A 17,225-nucleotide genomic window follows, 5' to 3' on the forward strand; every position below is an offset into this window, starting at 1 on the left:
CATTATATTCATAGGAAAAACTATATTAATTTAGTTTACCCTTGTTCTAATTAGTGTATAACTTCTCTAATTCATTCTTGGATGCTTGTGGCTTCAAATAGTTTGGAAAGATTTTTTCCTTTACAGTCCTTTAAATATAATGATGATCATTAGTGTCCAGATTATGCAAGAATTTTTTTATTTTAAATGTTTAATTTTTGTTAGTAACAAAGTGTTATATTAGTTTCAGGTATACAATACAGGCATTCAAAAATTCCATACATCACCCAGTGCTCAACACAACACTCCTTAATCCCTATCACCTATTTCATTCATTCCCCCACTCACTTCCCCTCTTGTAACCATCAGTTTGTCCTCCATAGTTAGGAGTCTTTTCTTGATTTATTTCTCCTTTTTTCCCCTTTGCTCATTGTTTTGTTTCTTAAATTCCACATGAGTGAGGTCATATGGTATGTCTTTCTCTCACTGATTAATTTCACTTAGAATTATACTCTCTAGCTCTATCCATGTTATTGCAAATTCCAAGATTCCATTCTTTTTCACAGCTGAGTATTATTCCATTGTACACATACATATGCACATAGACACCACATCTTCTTTATCCATTCATCAACTGATAGACACTTGGGCTGGCTATTGTAAATAAGGCTGCTATAAACATAGGGGTGCATAAATACCTTTGAATTAGTTTTTCTGTATTCTTTCAGTAAATACCCAGTAGTGTAATTGCTGAATCATAGGTCTATTTTTAACTTTTTGAGGAAACTCCCTACTGTTTTCTACAGTGGCTATATCAGTTTCGCCACAGCCTTGCCAATTCTTGTTGTTTCTTGTGTTGTGGAATTTAGTCATTCTGACACCTGACGGGTGTGAGGTGACATCTCATTGTGGTTTTGATTTGCATCTCATGATGATAAGTGATGTTGAGCATCTTTTCATGAGTCTGTTGCCCTAGTGAATGTCTTCTTTGGAGAAATGTTTATTCATGTCTTCTGCTCATTTTTAATTAGATTATTTGGGTTTGAGGTGCTGAGTTGTTTAAGTTATGTCATTAGCAAATATCTTTTCCCATTCTGTAGGTTGCCTTTTCATTTTGTTGATTGTTTCCTTCACTGTGCAGAACCTTTTTATTTTGATGTAGTCCCAACAGTTTACTTTTGGTTTTGTTTCCATTGCCTCAGGAGATATACCTAGAAAGTTGCTGCAACTGATGTCAAAGAGCTCACTGCCTGTCTTCTCTTTTAGGATTTTTATATTCTCAGGAAGTCTCACATTTAGGTCTTTAATCCATTTTTATTTTATTTTTGTGTATGGTGTAAGAAAGTGGTCCAGGTTTTTTTCTATTGCATGTTGCTGTCCAGATTTCCCAACACCAGTCCTTGAAGAGACTATCCTTTTCCCACTAGATAGTGTTTCCTGCTTTGTTGAAGATTAATTGATCGTATAGTTGTGAGTTTATTTCTGGGTTTTCTATTCCATTCTATTGATCTATATGCCTATTTTTGTGCCTATTGATTTGTGCCTATTGATTACTACAGCTCCATAATATAACTTGAAGTCTGGAATTGTGATACCTCCAGTTTAGGTTTTTTTTTTTTTTTTTTTTTTTCAGGATTGCTTTGGCTATTCAAGGTCTTATTTTTCCACACGAACTTTAGGATTGTTTGTTCTAGCTCTGTGAAAAATGTTGGTATTTTGATAGGGATTGCATTAAATGTGTAGATTTCTTTGGGTAGTATAGACAATATTTGTTCTTCTAGTCCATTTATTTGTGTTCTGTTGATTTTACTTCATCAGTGTTTTATAGTTTTCAGAGTACAAGTCTTTCACCTGTTAGGTTAGGTTTATTCCTAAGTATATTATTATTTTTAGTGCAATTGTAAACGCAATAGATTTCTGTATACTGATTCTGTATTCTGTGACTTTACTCATTTCATTGATCAGTTCTAGGATATTTTTGGTGGAATCTTTCAGGTTTTCTATATATAGTATCATGTCATCTGCAAATACTGAAAGTTCTACTTCTTCCTTACTATGTAGATGCCTTTTATTTATTTTGTCTGATGGCTGTGGGTAAGGCTTTCAGTACCATTGAATAATAGTGAGAACGGACATCCTTGTCTTGTTCCTAACCTTACAGGAAAATCTCAGTTTTTTCTCATTAAGGATAATGTTAAGCTGTGGGTTTTTCATATATGGCCTTTATTATGTTAAGATATGTTTCCTCTAAACCTCCTTTGTGGAAGGTTTTTATCATGAATGGATGTTGTACCTTTGTCAAATGCTTTTTCTGGATCTTCTGAAATGATTGCATGGTTCTTATCCTTTCTCTTATTGATGTGACATATCACCTTGATTGATTTTTGTGAATATTGAACAAACTTTGCAACTCAGAAATAAATCCCACTTTATCATGGTGAATGACTTTTTTTTTTAGTATACTGTTGGATTCAGTTTGCTTGTACTTTGTTGAAGGTTTTGTGTTTATGGATAAACATAGGATATTAGCCTATAGTACTCTTTTTATAGTGGTATCTTTATCTGGTTTTGGTGTCAAGGAAATGCTGGCCTCGTAAAATGAATTTGGAATTTTTCTTCCTTTTCTATTTTTTGGAATAGTTTGAGAATAGGTATTAACTCTTCTTTAAATGTTTGGTAGAATTCACCTAATGCAGCTTTCTGGTCCTGGATTTTTGTTTGTTGAGAGTTTTTTGATTACTGACTCAATTTCATTGCTGGTAATTTGTCTGTTCAAGTTTTCTACTTCTCCTTGTTTCATTTTTGGTAGTTGATATGTTTTTAGGAATTTATTCATTTCCTCTAGGCTAATTTGTTAGCAGACAGTTTTTCATAATGTTCTTACAATTGTTTGTATATCTTTGGCAATGGTTGTTATTTCTCCTCTCTCATTTGTGATTTTGAGTCCTTTCTCTTTTTCTTGAGAAGTATGGTTAGAAGTTTATCAATTTTATTGATTTTTTTCCCAAAGAAGTAGCTACTGATTTCATTGATCTGTTCTACATGTATTTTGTTTTTTAGCTTCTATATAATTTACTTATGCTTTAATGTTCATTATTTCCTTCCTTCTTCTGGTTTTAGGTTCTGTTTGTTGTTCTTTTTCTAGCTCTTTTAAGTGTAAAAGTTAGACTGTCTATTTGAAATTTTCCTCACTTCTTAAAGTAGGCCTGTATTTCTATAAACTTTCTTCTTAGAACCAGTTTTCCTTTATCCCAAAAGTTTCAGACCACTGTGTTTTCATGTTCATTTGTTTCCATGTGGTTTTTAAATTTCTTCTTTAATTTCCTGGTTGGCCCACTCATTGTTTAGTAGCATGTTATTTAACCTCCATGTATTTGTGGTCTTTCTAGATTTTTTTTAAATTTTTTATTTATTTATGATAGTCGCAGAGAGAGAGAGAGAGAGAGAGAGAGAGAGGCAGAGACATAGGCAGAGGGAGAAGCAGGCTCCATGCACCGGGAGCCCGACACGGGATTCGATCCTGGGTCTCCAGGATCACGCCCTGGGCCAAAGACAGGCACTAAACCGCTGCGCCACCCAGGGATCCCTCTAGATTTTTTTTTTTTTTATGTTGACTTCTAGTTTCATAGTGTTGTGGTCCAAAAAGAGGCATAGTATGATTTTCATCTTCTTGAACTTGTTGAGGCTTGTTTTGTGACCTAATATGTGGCCTATTCTAAAAAACTTTCCATGTGCACTTGAATGTGTATTCTGCTGTGTTAGGATGGAATGTTCTAAATATCTGTTAAATCCATCTGATCCAATGTGTCATTCAAAGCCACTGTTTCCTTGTTTATTTTCTGTTTAGATTATCTGTCCATTGATGCAAGTGGAGTGTTAAAATCCCCTACTATATTTTATTACTATGGATTAGTTCCTTTATGTTATTAACTGTTTTATGTATTTGCGTGCCAATATTGAATGCATAAATATTTATCATTGCTATCTCTTTTTGTTGGATTGTCTCCCTTATGATTATATAGTATCCTTCTCTGTCTATTTAAAGTCTAGTTTGTACAATGTAAGTATTCCTACTCTGGCTTTCTTTTGACATCCATTTGCATAATAAACTTTCTCCATCCTCACACATTCAATCTGCAGGTGTCATTAGGTCTTGTAGGTAGCATATAGATGGGCTTTTTTTTTTAATCTATTCTGTCTAGCCTATGTCTTTTGATTGCAGCATTTAGCCCATTTACATTTAAGGTAATTACAGATAATATATATTTATTTATCATTTCATTATAGTTGTTTCTGAAGATTATCTGATTTTTTTTTAACTTTCTTTCATTACTTTCTCTAGTTCATTTGTTTAGAGATATATTTGGATTTCTTTACCTTTACACATTACTTATCTATTAGTGGGTTTTGATATATGGTTACCATTAGGTTTACATATAACCTCTTCTGCACATAGCGACCTTTATTAAATTGATGGTTGTTTAAGTTTGAACCCATTCTTTTCTCCTTTTCTCCCCATGTTCTAAGCATATGTTGCTACATTTTATCCTTTAATTTTGTGAGCTTCTTGACTGATATTTTACAGGAATATTCTTGCCTCTCTTTTGTTTTCTACCTTTATAATCTCACTTTTGGCCTCTTTTTTACTACTCAGAGTTCCCTGTAATATTTCTTGCAGGATGGTTTAGTGGTCATGAACTCATTTAGGGTTGTTTGTCTGAGAAATCCTTTATTTCTCCTTCCATTCTGAATGATAGCTTTGCTGGATAGAGTAGTTTTGGCTACAGATTTTTCCCTTTCAGTATTTTGAATATATCATGCCATTTTCTCATGGCTTGCAAAGTTTCTGTTGAAAAAGTCTCATGCTAGCCTTATGGGTTTCCCTTGTAAGGTACTGTTTTTCTTTTGTCTTACTGCTTTAAATTTTTTAACACTATATTTTGCAAATTTAATTAATATCTTGGTTATATGTCTGCTTCTGTTGATTTTGATGAGTGTTCTCTGTGCGTCTCAGATCTGGATATCTGTTTTTCCCCAGATTAGGGAAGTTTTCAACTATTGTCTCTTCGAATAAATTACTTGCCCCCTTTTCTGTCTCTTCTTCTTCTGGGATTCCCATAACATAAATGTTATTATGTTTAATGGAGTCACTGAGTTTCCTAAGTCTATTCTCATTATGCATAATTCTTTTTTCTCTCTTTTGTTCAGCTTGATTACTTTCCATTACTCTGTCTACCAGGTCGCTAATTTGTTCCTCTGCTTCTTCCAACCTGTTGTTCATTCTATCAAGCACGTTTCTCATCTCATTTATTGAGCCCTTTATCTCCGCTATGTTATTCCTTATCTCTGTGTTAAGGGTCTCACTAATGTCTTCCTCTCTTAAGTCCAGTGAATAGCCTTATGATTACTACTTTAAATTCTGTCAGGCATGTTATCTATTTTGCTTAGCTCTCTGACTGTGGCCTCATCCAGTCTTTCATTTGGGATAATTTTCTGTCTTCCCATTTTGTCTAAGTTTTGATGCCTGTTTCTCTGTGTTAGTGTAAAGTCAGCTATGTCTCCTGTTCTTGAGGTTAATAGCTTTATGAAGAAGAGATCCTGGAGTGCCTTGAGCCTAACACTCCCGAGAAGGTCTCCAATGTGTGTGCTGTGTGTACTCTGCTATTTTGTCCTGGCCACTTTATGCTTCAAGCCAATAAACTGCAGAGGCTCTCTTTCCCCTGTTGTGGGTACTGTTTGGTCCCTGGTCTGAATGTGGTACATTTTTTTTTTGGCTGTGTACATAGGGTGCTTTATTCTCCATAGAGTGATACATGCTAAGATGGGTTGGGCTTGGGCCAATGTCCCCATATGTACAGAACTGAATAAAGTGGGTCTCTGAGAAGAAGTCTGATCTGCCTTGATGTGGAAAGGGAGAGGGGGAAGATGGAGATGGACATACAACCAGAGACGTGGTGTTCAGTCCTATGCTGGTTCTGGCCTGGAATGCAGGGAGATAAGGCAGCTCTTAGGGTAGTCACTTCCAGGCTGGGGCTCCCTGACAATCTTGGAGGGCCTTCTGTACCACATCTTCCCACTGGGCATCTGAGATCTCTCGAGCCCAGGCAGGAACCCCTGGTGCAGGCAGGCTTACTCCAGTCATCGTCCTTTTCACCAGCTCCACATGTTCCGGGTCCATGGGAATAGAGCTGTGGTTGCTCAGTCCGGTAGCTCCCTCCTCTTCTTCATCGTTGCTGTCTACTGGTGGGTCTGGCAAATGAAGCCCTAGCGCCTGGATCCAATCCTGAATATCAGCAACTACATCTTCACTACCCCCCACCGGTGCCAGCTCCACCTCCTCTTGTTCAGGATCTTGGTTCAGGGGCTGATAGGAGTAGCCAGCTGGGCCTGCCCCCGTTTCCTCCCGCTCTTCCTCAGGCTCCTCGCTGCTCCAATCCCCAGTGCCTTTTGTAGGGCCCTGGTGTGGCCCCAGTTCCTCAGTCTGATTGGGGAAAATATGCTCGGGGCCCATGGTGTCTCCCCCTAGAACTACTGCTGCCATCTGGGCAGGGGCCGCTCGGAGCCCACGGCTGAACCCCTGAATGTGGTACATTTTAACTAGATCTGTTTGTGAAATGAGACCTATCACCACCACCATCAAAACTGAGGCACCACAAAACTTCCTTGTCAGGAGACACAGTGACAGATGAGCTGGCCTTCTGGAAGGGGCTTGCCACGCTGGGACTGAGGCAAATCTGCCCAGGAGTGGTGGTTCCACTGGAGTGTGGAGGGGGCAGGGCCTAGTGTTACTTGGTGAATGTTAGCGCTGTACTGTTTTCCAAAGATGGCCTTATGCTTATGCTGAAGGCTGAGGGAGGGAAATGGCATTGGCCAGTTTCTTTGTTCACAGTGGTGTCTCTCCATGAACAATGCCTCTCTGGGATGTGCAAATATCCTCCAAGATAAGCAAATATCCTCCCCACTGTGTGCCCCAGGCATTCTTTAGATCACTGTTTCCATGCTGTATGTGTGAGATTGTTTTCCTGTACTCTCTCCTAGGGCAGCCTCAGTGCCCTCTGGCCTCTTTCCTACTGACCTTTAACACTCCAGGCCTTAAGTCCTGCTGCTTATAAAAACTCATTAAATTGAGTCCCTTTCACTTTCCAAGCTGATTCCATGGGGTTCTTTTTCTGTGTGTGCTCTTATGTGCTAGTGTGTTCTCTCACCCTTCTCCATGACTGTGGCTCCCTCCTCACTGCAGTAGTCACCATCCATTTTCCTCCTAAACTGTGTCTCCACACATTTTACCTTTTTCTATGTAGCTTCTTCTTTTCCTTTAGTTGTAGGGTTTGTTCTGCCAGTCTTTAGGTCAATTTCTGGGGTATTTGGGATGATCTGATAGTTACCTAGTTGAATTCCTGAGACAAGGTAAGCCTAGGATTCTTCTCCGTCATCATCTTTCAACCTCTATGCAAGTTTCTAGTAAATTCATATATGTTGAAAGAGAGTAATTACCCCATGCTGTAAATTACCCCATGCTTCTGTAAATTACCCCATGCTTCTGTATTGAATATACTCTTACCTTTTTTTTTAAGCCAAATTACTTTGCTGATCCTATCTAATTTCCTGTCTTTAAGGTGTTATTTAATCTTTTAAGTTGCTATCCTGGCTTGGTGTATTACAACTCTCTACAACCCTCTGGTTGTATTTTTACACAATATATCACTTTTTTATTACCTCACCTATGCAGCTAATCCTTAAGCCTCTCTTTATGAATTATTTCTCTTACATTTATGCTTATAGCACATCCTGATTATCTGCACATTTTCATAGTTATTTCACATCTAAATCATTAATAAAAATGTTTAAAAGCATACTGTCCCAATAACCATAGTATCCAAATGGCATTTCAATATGATTTTGGATCTTAAAATATCTATTCTGTGATTACATTTCCTGAGTTTAAATCCATGTAACAGTACTTCTTTATTATAAGAATTCCAATTAATTTTTCAAGAAAGTTGGGATCCCTGGGTGGCGCAGCGGTTTGGCGCCTGCCTTTGGCTCAGGGCGCGATCCTGGAGACCCGGGATCGAATCCCATATCGGGCTCCCAGTGCATGGAGCCTGCTTCTCCCTCTGCCTGTGTCTCTGCCTCTCTCTCTCTCTGTGTGTGTGACTATCATAAATAAATAAATTTAAAAAAAATAATTTTTCAAGAAAGTTTTATGAGATACTTTTTTATTCTTCAGCAATGATGAAACTGCATTTATTTAACCAACTGCAGCACTACTGAAACCTCCTGATACCAAATGTTTTTTCACAGCCTCTCATTACTTCAGAGGTTAGAAGTTACAAAGGGAGGATGTAAAAACTCAACTATCGTAATATTAGGAAAACAGTTCCACAAGGAACATTGGCACCTGATTACTAATGAAAACTTTTCCTCTCTGTAAAGGGAATCTATGTGGTTAAAAGCAGGGATATAATCACCCTGGAATGACATACTCTCAAGTCTAAGACACTAATATTCAAAACAATTTGAGTGCTTTTAATTTACAATGCTCATGAATTTTAGGATTTTGAGTTTTTGTGTGAAACCAAAACTATCTCTGTGGTGCTGACCCTTCACATATACCTCCAGATTCTCCAGTTTACAGACAAACATAAAATTCTGGCACTTCTCACATAAAAAAAGAACAAGACTAATGCTTCATACTCTTTGTAGACTTATCTCTCTCAGCCATATCCATTGTTAAATTCCAAGTTAAATTGTCTAATCAATTTTAAAATGAATATGATCACTGCCCCTAAAGTTAAACTGAAACATTAAATAAGCAGCAAAATGAAAAAGTATAACTCATTCAATATCTACTGTACAATTACTCAAAATATACATATATGGGCTTAAAATAGTGAATAAAAATAGCAATGATTTTTTTGTCATTTCTCTTTATAAAAGCAAATGGCAATGGTGATGATAAAATGAACACTTTTTGTTAAACATGCTTTAAAGATGAAGCAAATTTGTTTTTCACTTGTCTTGATATTCAAATGTTAAAACTATTTATAATAAAACAAAAAAGCCTTTCACAGTTGTTGACAATAATAAAACTGAAACAAAAGAAACAATTTGGTATGATTGAAAAAAACACTAGGTGAGAATGGTAGACATCAAATGTCCCACTGAGGTTCTCTCACTAGCTGAGCAAATCAAGGTAAAAATTTTTGTTAACTACAAAATACAGTATTTAAATATAGCATTAGATCAAAGCCTTTTAGTAACAGAAACATTTACTGAACACCTATACCTGCTAGGCAGTGTTCTGAGTGTTTTGCGTATATTATTAATCCTCATAAATTTAATAAGTATTATTATCATACCATTTTAACAGATGAGGAACCTCAAGTACAAAGAAATTGTATGACCTGCCCAAGGTCAGATAACTATTATAAAAGCTAAAATATCAACCTAGGAGGCCTGGCATTAAAATGTAGGTTCTTAACCATGTAATACAGCTGCCTTATCATAGTTGTTCTAGAACTGTTTGTAATGTTTTGGGCAAATCACTTAATCTTCATTGTTTCCTCATTTGTAAAATAAAAGAACTGATCTGTATTAGAGTCTTTTTAAAGCTATTTCCAACTCCGTATCTGCTTACCACACTTTTCCTCAAGTGAATATTCTTAAGCTTCATGCATTTATTAGTTAACAGCATTTTCCATCATCTCATGATGAAATTAAATACATCCTTACACCCAGGAATTCAATTATTTTCTGATAGCATTTCATTCTAATGGGGCAATTAATTGGGACACCATGGTGTAGTGGAGTAGCTTAATATCTCTTACTGACATGTTACACAACCTTAGCCAAGGCACTTCTCTTGAACACAAGTTCCTCTTCTTTAAACCAGGGGGACTTGTTAATGCGTTCCATTATTTTTAGTGTCCTTTTATTGTTCTTGATTGGAAAATCTCAAATGATAAAAAGAACAGAACTGATCAACTTTAATTTACTTAAAAGTTAACCATTTATATCTATCTTTTTTGTCATTTTATATTATTAAATCCTCAACAAGGACACCCAGGGGCAGATAAAAGTAGAAGTGAGCAAAACACAGATCTATTTCTTGTTTTCTAGCAACTCTGCACAAAAATTGCGTGAAAAAAATCAGGACCTACATTAAAATTAGAGTCTGAACTGCTTTTGCTGCTCCTTTTATTCAGGACTAGAGAACAAAATACAAGTTGTTTGCATAATCCTATTCTCTGCTATTTCAATTTACCTGGCATTTCCTGATCCTTTGTTATTTTTGTATGTATTAGTAAGAACAATGTTTTGTGTTTAATGCCTTATAGTCAACTAGAAACTGAGGAAGACATACATTTGAAGTGGAATTGTAGCATGAGTTTAAACCTATCTTAGAGAAAAAGATACTTGTTCATTATGGATGTCAACTCAACGTTCTTCCTTCTTCCTTCTTCTCTAATAATGACCCTTGCTCACCCATTGTATTTAGCAATCTTAAAAGATTATTAAGCTATAAAGTGAATTAATTTAATTAACATATATAAAGGTACTTCCATATAGTAAAATACAAGCATCAATTATCAAGTCTCAAACTTCCTGCAAAATAGTAGTCACTATCTATATCAAAATGAAAATAAACTAATAACTTTACATATAAATGGATTCATTAACATAATGTAACTTATAAAAGCAATTATGGATATAACAGTTTGGGATATAAAATAAATCAACTTCATGGAACTCTACATACAGAAACTTGCTGATGAGCCTTTCATTTATTCCCAGTGGATGACTAAAGGCATTTTTATTTTTATTGTAGGAAACTTATTGATGGATACTTCATTTTTACATATCACATTTTAGAAAATAAATATCAAACTATACAAAGAATACCTACATGTACAAAATGCTAAACTGCTGACACTATAACAATTTATTTTTAACTCTATTTCTTTGGCTTTTTATTCTTTTTTTCATTTTTTAAAACAGCACTTTATTTATTTAGAAATACATACATGGAACAGTCCCAACATGACTAAGGGATATCAGAAAGTCTCTCAAAGTATAGAATATTATTTTTCTGCATGTAGTCAATACCAGCTCATGTCAAGCAAACTTATACAACATGATGAGAATTCCACAGCTTCCCTAAAGGAATAAATATTGCATACAAAATCTGTATTCCTACATTGGAATAAGAGATGAGAGATATCATCAGGTTAATGAAGTTTATTTTTCATGGCCCCTTATTTGCATGATCTCCTTCCATAGTCTAGTATACAACTGTTTATGTATAATTATGTATTCTTTTTTTCTAAAGAGGGTCCTCCAAATTATTTAAGGTTGAGGTGACACTATTTATATAGAACCACTCCTCCAGAGTAGGTATAAATATTTTTTGAATAACTATATTAATATAGCCAATTTTAAACTATTCTTTACCTTTAAAAATTTTTAATAAAAATACACCTTTATATAAGTGTATACTTTAAGATACTTTCATCCAACAGATACATGATGATTTGATATAATATACAGTGAAATGATTGCTGCAGTAATTATTGAGTTATTAACATACTTCCTCACAGTTTCTATTTTTTTTAAATGAAAATACCTGAAATCTATAATCTTAGCAAATTTTCAGTATTCAATATAGTATTATTAGCTATAGTCATCATGCAGTACATTAGATGTCTAGACTTATTCATCCTATGTAACTGGAACCTTTTACCCCTTGACCAAAATCTCTACATTTCCTCCACCTCCCCGCCTATTAGCCATCATTCTATTTTCTGCTTCTACACATTCAGCTTTTTTAGATTGTACATATAAGTGAGATCACGTAGTTTTTTCCTTATGTGTCTGGACTTACTTTACTTAGCATAATGTCCTCCAGGTTTGTCCATGTTGTTGCAAAGGGCAGGATCTCCTTCTTTAAGGCTGCATAATACCACTGCACATCTATACCACAAATGTTTTATCCATTTATCTAGTGACTGACATTTAAGTTGTGTTCATAAGTTGGCTACTATAAATAATGTTGCAATAAACCTGGGAATGCAGAGTATCTCTTCAAGGTACTGATTTCATTTTCTTTAGGTATAAGTCCCAAATAAAAGTTTCTGGATCATGTTATTAGCAAGAATAATCAGACAAGACCAGAAATTAAAAGGCATTGAAATCAGAAGGGAGGGCAGCCTGGGTGGCTCAGAGGTTTAGTGCCACCTTCAGCCCAGGGTGTGATCCTGGAGACCCAGGATCGAGTCCCACGTCAGGCTCCCTGCATGCAGCCTGCTTCTCTCTCTGCCTTGTGTCTCTGCGCCTCTCTCTCTCTCTCTCTGTGTCTCTCATGAATAAATAAATAAAATCTTTAAAAATGATGACATCATAAGGGAATAAGTAAAATTATCTCTTTACAGATTACAAAATCCTACATGTAGAAAACTCTAAAGTCTCTGTGTGTGCACGCGTGCACACGTACACACAACAGTTTGAACTAATACATGAATTCAGTAAAGTTAAAAGATATAAAACCAATATATGAAAATTCCTTATGCCAATAATGATCTATAAGAAAAGAAAATAAGAAAATAATCTCATCTACAATAGCATCAAAGAGAATAAAATATTTAAGAAGGAAGATTTATTTTAAGATTAAAATATTAATCAAGGAAGTCAGAAATCTGTACACACTGATAACTATAAAATACTGATGAAAGAAACTGAAGAAGATACAAATAAATGAAAAGATACCTGACGTTCATAGATTAGAAGACTATTGCTGAAATGTCCATAGTGCTCAAAACAATAAAGAGATATAATCCCTTATCAAAAGTCCAATGATTTTCAGAAAATAGGAAAAAAATCCCAAAATTAACATAGAACAACAAAAAACTTCAAGTTGCCAAAGCAATCTTGAGAAAGAAGAACAAGAGTTGGAGGAATCACATTTCCTGATTTCAAGTTATAATACAAACTATAGTAATCAAACAGTATGGTAGTGGACTGGCATAAAAACAGACACATAGACCAATGGAACATAAAAGAGAGTCCAGAAATAGAACAAACATATATGGTCAACTAATTTTACACAGGGGAATGAAGAATACACAACGTGGAAAGGATAGTTTCTTTAATGAATGGTGCTGGGAAAACTGGATATCCACATGCAAGAGAATGAAACTGGATCCTTATCTTACGCCAGACACAAAAAGCAACTGAAAATGGATTAATAACTTAAACATAAGACCTGAAACCATAAAACTCCTAGAAAACACAGGGAAAAAGTTCCTTGACACTGATTTTGGCAATGATTTTTTTGGTAAAACATCAAAAGCTCAGGTAATGAAAGTAAAAATAAGTGAGACCACATCAAATTGAAAAGTTTCTACACTGCAAAGAAAGTAATCAACAGAATGAAAAGGCAACCTACAGATTCAGAGAAAATATTTGATAACCATATATCTGATAAGGGGTTAAAATCCAAAATATATAAGAAATCCATACAATTTAGTAGCAAAACAAAATAAAATGAAAAAGAAAAGAAAAAACAAGTAATTCCATTAAAAATGGGGAAAGGACCTGAATAAACATTTTTCTATAGAAGACATAAAAATGGCCAACAGATATACGAAAAGGTGTTCAACAAAGGGTTATCATCAGGGAAATGCAAATCAAAACCATAGTATAAGATATCATCTCACACTGGTTAGGATGGCTATTATCAAGAAAGAAAAAAGGTAAGTGTTGATGACAACATGGAGTAAAGGGAATCCTTGTACATTGTTGGGAATATTAATTGATATAGCTATTATGGAAAATAGTATGGAAATTCCTCAAAAAATATAACCTATTCTTCAAAGTTGATCTCAAATCTCATCTCTGAAAGCTTATCCTGATGACTCAAGGGTCTACAGACAGCTTCTCTCAGAATGTTATAGAACTCTGTCAGTATTGCATAGCCCACAGATTCTTCTATTCTACCCGATTTCTATATTACATGGGTTTTGGAATCACGTAAGACTGATATCTTTGCTACTTCTAGTTCTATGATCTTGCAGAGATTACTTGAAGTATTTATGATCAAGTAGTTCATCTTAAAGATTGTGAAAATTATACTACATCAGGAGAAGGAATTTTACCATGAAAACTAAGGAAGCCTAAGTTTCCAGGACCCTTCACTTGTACTTGTACATGGTACTTTATTGTGTAGCCATAATTTTGTATTGTTTGTTTCTCAAATAGGATGCTCAAAATTGTATAAACTTCAGACACCACAAAATCTGGATCCATACCTGCCTCTAGTAAGAAAATTACAAATATGCAGGCCCAATGTATTTAAAAACAAGAGCAGCCAGTTAAAAATCTTTAGCTCAGGGATTTGGATGACTCAGAGCATTAGTAGTGGCACTTCTGAGTATGATTTCAATGAAACTTATGGCTTTTGTTTTTATTTTTTTATTTAAACTCAGTTTAGTTAACATATACTGTAATATTAGTTTTAGGAGTAGAAGTTGGTGATTTATCAGTTGAATATAACATCCAGTGCCCTCCTTAATGCCCATCACCCAGTTACCCCATCCCCCCACTCACCTCCCCATCAGCAACCCTCAGTTTGTTCCCTATAGTTAAGAGTCTCTTATGCTGTGTCTTCCTGTTTTTGTCTTATTTTTCCTTCCTTTCCCCTATGTTCATCTGTTTTATTTCTTAAATTCCACATGAGTGAAATCATATGGTATTTTTCTTTCTCTGACTTATTTTGCTTAGCATAATACCCTCTAGTTCCATCCACATCATTGCAAATAGTAAGATTTCATTCTTTTTATGGCTGAGTAATATTCCATTGTGTATATATAGCACTTCTTTATTCATCAATGAAACTTATGTTAATGTTAGAAAACTATTCTTTGAGTGGCCAATTGGAAGGTAACACACCGAGTGAAAACAGAATAAATGTTTGCTCTTAGTTCAAGATCACAAAGGTTTATGTTGACACCATACCTGAATCTCTGTGTTTCTTCTGATAAGGTCCTTAAAAAGAACTGTTTATCAGATGAAGGTAGGAATGATGGCATGCTATTAATATACTTAGTAGGAAGTGATATACATTAAGTTTTCCTTACATTTTAGTTATTAATCATCATAAATACATTAGCTATCTAAATTTATTTTTTAATTGGATAAAGATTTATAGATATTATGTACCATATTTTTAGATATTTTTTCTACATCTGTACCTTCATTGTGATAGACAACTTTGTGAAAAAAATACTGAAAAGTACAAAATACATGACAATATAATAACATCACAGATATCATATGCACAGAAACAGTTAAAACATTTCAAAAGCAAGTATTTCTTTGAAATATAAATATCATAATTATATTTCATAGAGAAAAGTGAGGAAGATGTACATTTTCCTCTGCACTAGAAATTCAAAATTGGAAGCTTAAAACATACATAATAGTTGTTATTGACACATTACTTATTCCTTTCATTTCATTCCAGTTTTTACCAGCAAGTATACTTAAAAATACCAGAGAAACTATTGCATCATAAAGTGTTTTCTTTTAAAACTGAAACTATTTGTATTCAGAGCATTGTTATAAAATTGATCATCACACTGAAATATATCTTCCTAAATATAAAGAATACACCATTTCCCCCTATCACTTCAAATTCTCCTTATACTTGAAAACTAAAGTGTTTCAATTGCAAAATAAAGATTGGAGATAATGTGTTTTTGTTAAAAGTTGTCTAGTATACTATCACTTGCCACCTCAAAGTTAGGCAAAAGCAAAAACAATTCTTCATAAGTAAATATAAAAATTTTGAGGATTAGAATGTCACTAAGAATAACAAAATAAATATTACAAACTGTTTTCTCAGATATAGTTAGCTAATTGACTTACACGTTCAACTAACATTAGTTGAATGCCTTAGGTGCAAGATGATACAAAGATGAATCAATGAGACTTTACAATTCATACTTGCAATAAGCTTATGCTGTACATATGCATATGTGTGAGTTTGTGTCAAATTTTAATATATTTACACCTATGTATCTTTTCAGATAGTGATCCATTTCTTTGCTTCCCTTCATAACCAAACTTCTCTGATCATTTGCCAAAATGAGCTATCTCCCTTTCTTCACCTCCTATTCACTGTACTACTCCAAAACAAGTCCTGTTGACATGTCAACAATAAACATGAGTATCCACTGGATACTCTTCAGTTTTCCTCTGACTTTGCCCCTTAACAGCCTTTAACACAGTTGGTCATTTGCTGCTTCTTAAGACACACTTTTAGTTTTTCCTCCTATCTCATTAACTACTCTCTCGTATTCTCCAGACTCCTGTCTAACCAAAAGATAATGTTTCTCAGGGGTCAACAGCAGTGCTGTTCGATAAAACTTCCTATAATAATGGAAATGTTTTCATATGTGCTGTTTTGTATGGCTGCCACTAGCCACATATGACTATTGAGCACTTGAAATGTGGCTAGTACAACTAAAGAACTAAATTTTAAATTTTATGTGATTTTAATTAATTTAAATTTAAATAGCCATTTGATCCTAATGAGTACTATACTGAACATCATGGCTTTAGAGAAAGCCCTCTTTTCTTACTTCTCACTATAAGTAATCTTTCATCTTTTGGCTGCTAATTTCCAAATTTATCTCTCAAGGTCTGAGGTATAATAATACCACTACTTGTATGTCTCACAGACATATCAAATTTAAAATATCTGAAACGAAATTCTTGATTTTCCTTCCCAAATATATGCATTTACTTAATGGTATCAATATCTACTCAGATGGTCCATCTAGAAATTTTAGACTTTAACAATACAGGTTTAACTGATTTTTTTCAATTAAAAAAAAAATCCAAGCTCCTGGGGCTCCTGGGTGGCTAAGTCCATTAAGTGTCTAATTTGGTCTTGGCTCAGGTCATGATCTCAGGGTTGTGAGATGAGCACTGCATTAGGTTCTGCACTTAGTGTGGAGTCTGCTTGAGATTCCCGCTTTCCCTCTGCCGCTCTCCTTATTCATGCTTGCTCATGTGCACACACTTTCTCCCTCTCATAAATAAATAAATCCTTAAAAAAAATCCAAGTTTTTTTCTACCTGAAGGCTGCTTCCTCTGCCCTATAATGCTTTACCTCCAGTTCTTTAAAAGATACTCCTCTTCCTACAGGTCTCAGTTTAAATATTACCCTGAGAAACCTTCTGTGA

At 34.8% G+C, this 17,225-nt stretch overlaps 2 protein-coding genes across 2 annotated transcripts in view; both read right to left on the reverse strand.

The window, feature by feature from the left end:
- The window catches only part of PHYHIPL (phytanoyl-CoA 2-hydroxylase interacting protein like), an 85,170-nt gene that overhangs the window by 39,130 nt on the left and 28,815 nt on the right, over positions 1 to 17,225 (reverse strand). The gene's annotated exons all lie outside the window — the stretch shown is intronic.
- On the reverse strand, positions 5,996 to 6,526 carry LOC129499242 (male-enhanced antigen 1-like). Its single transcript, XM_055308967.1, has one exon. It carries the CDS (start codon positions 6,518 to 6,520, stop codon positions 5,996 to 5,998), a length of 525 nt encoding a protein of 174 aa, XP_055164942.1. The 5' UTR covers positions 6,521 to 6,526.

This window comes from Nyctereutes procyonoides, unplaced genomic scaffold (assembly GCF_905146905.1).
Source record: "Nyctereutes procyonoides isolate TBG_1078 unplaced genomic scaffold, NYPRO_anot_genome, whole genome shotgun sequence".
NCBI classification, from domain to species: domain Eukaryota; kingdom Metazoa; phylum Chordata; class Mammalia; order Carnivora; family Canidae; genus Nyctereutes; species Nyctereutes procyonoides.

Bases quoted from the DNA above. Each gene is read 5' to 3' on its own strand.
- LOC129499242 (XM_055308967.1), bottom strand. From the start codon at position 6,520: ATGGCAGCAGTAGTTCTAGGGGGAGACACCATGGGCCCCGAGCATATT.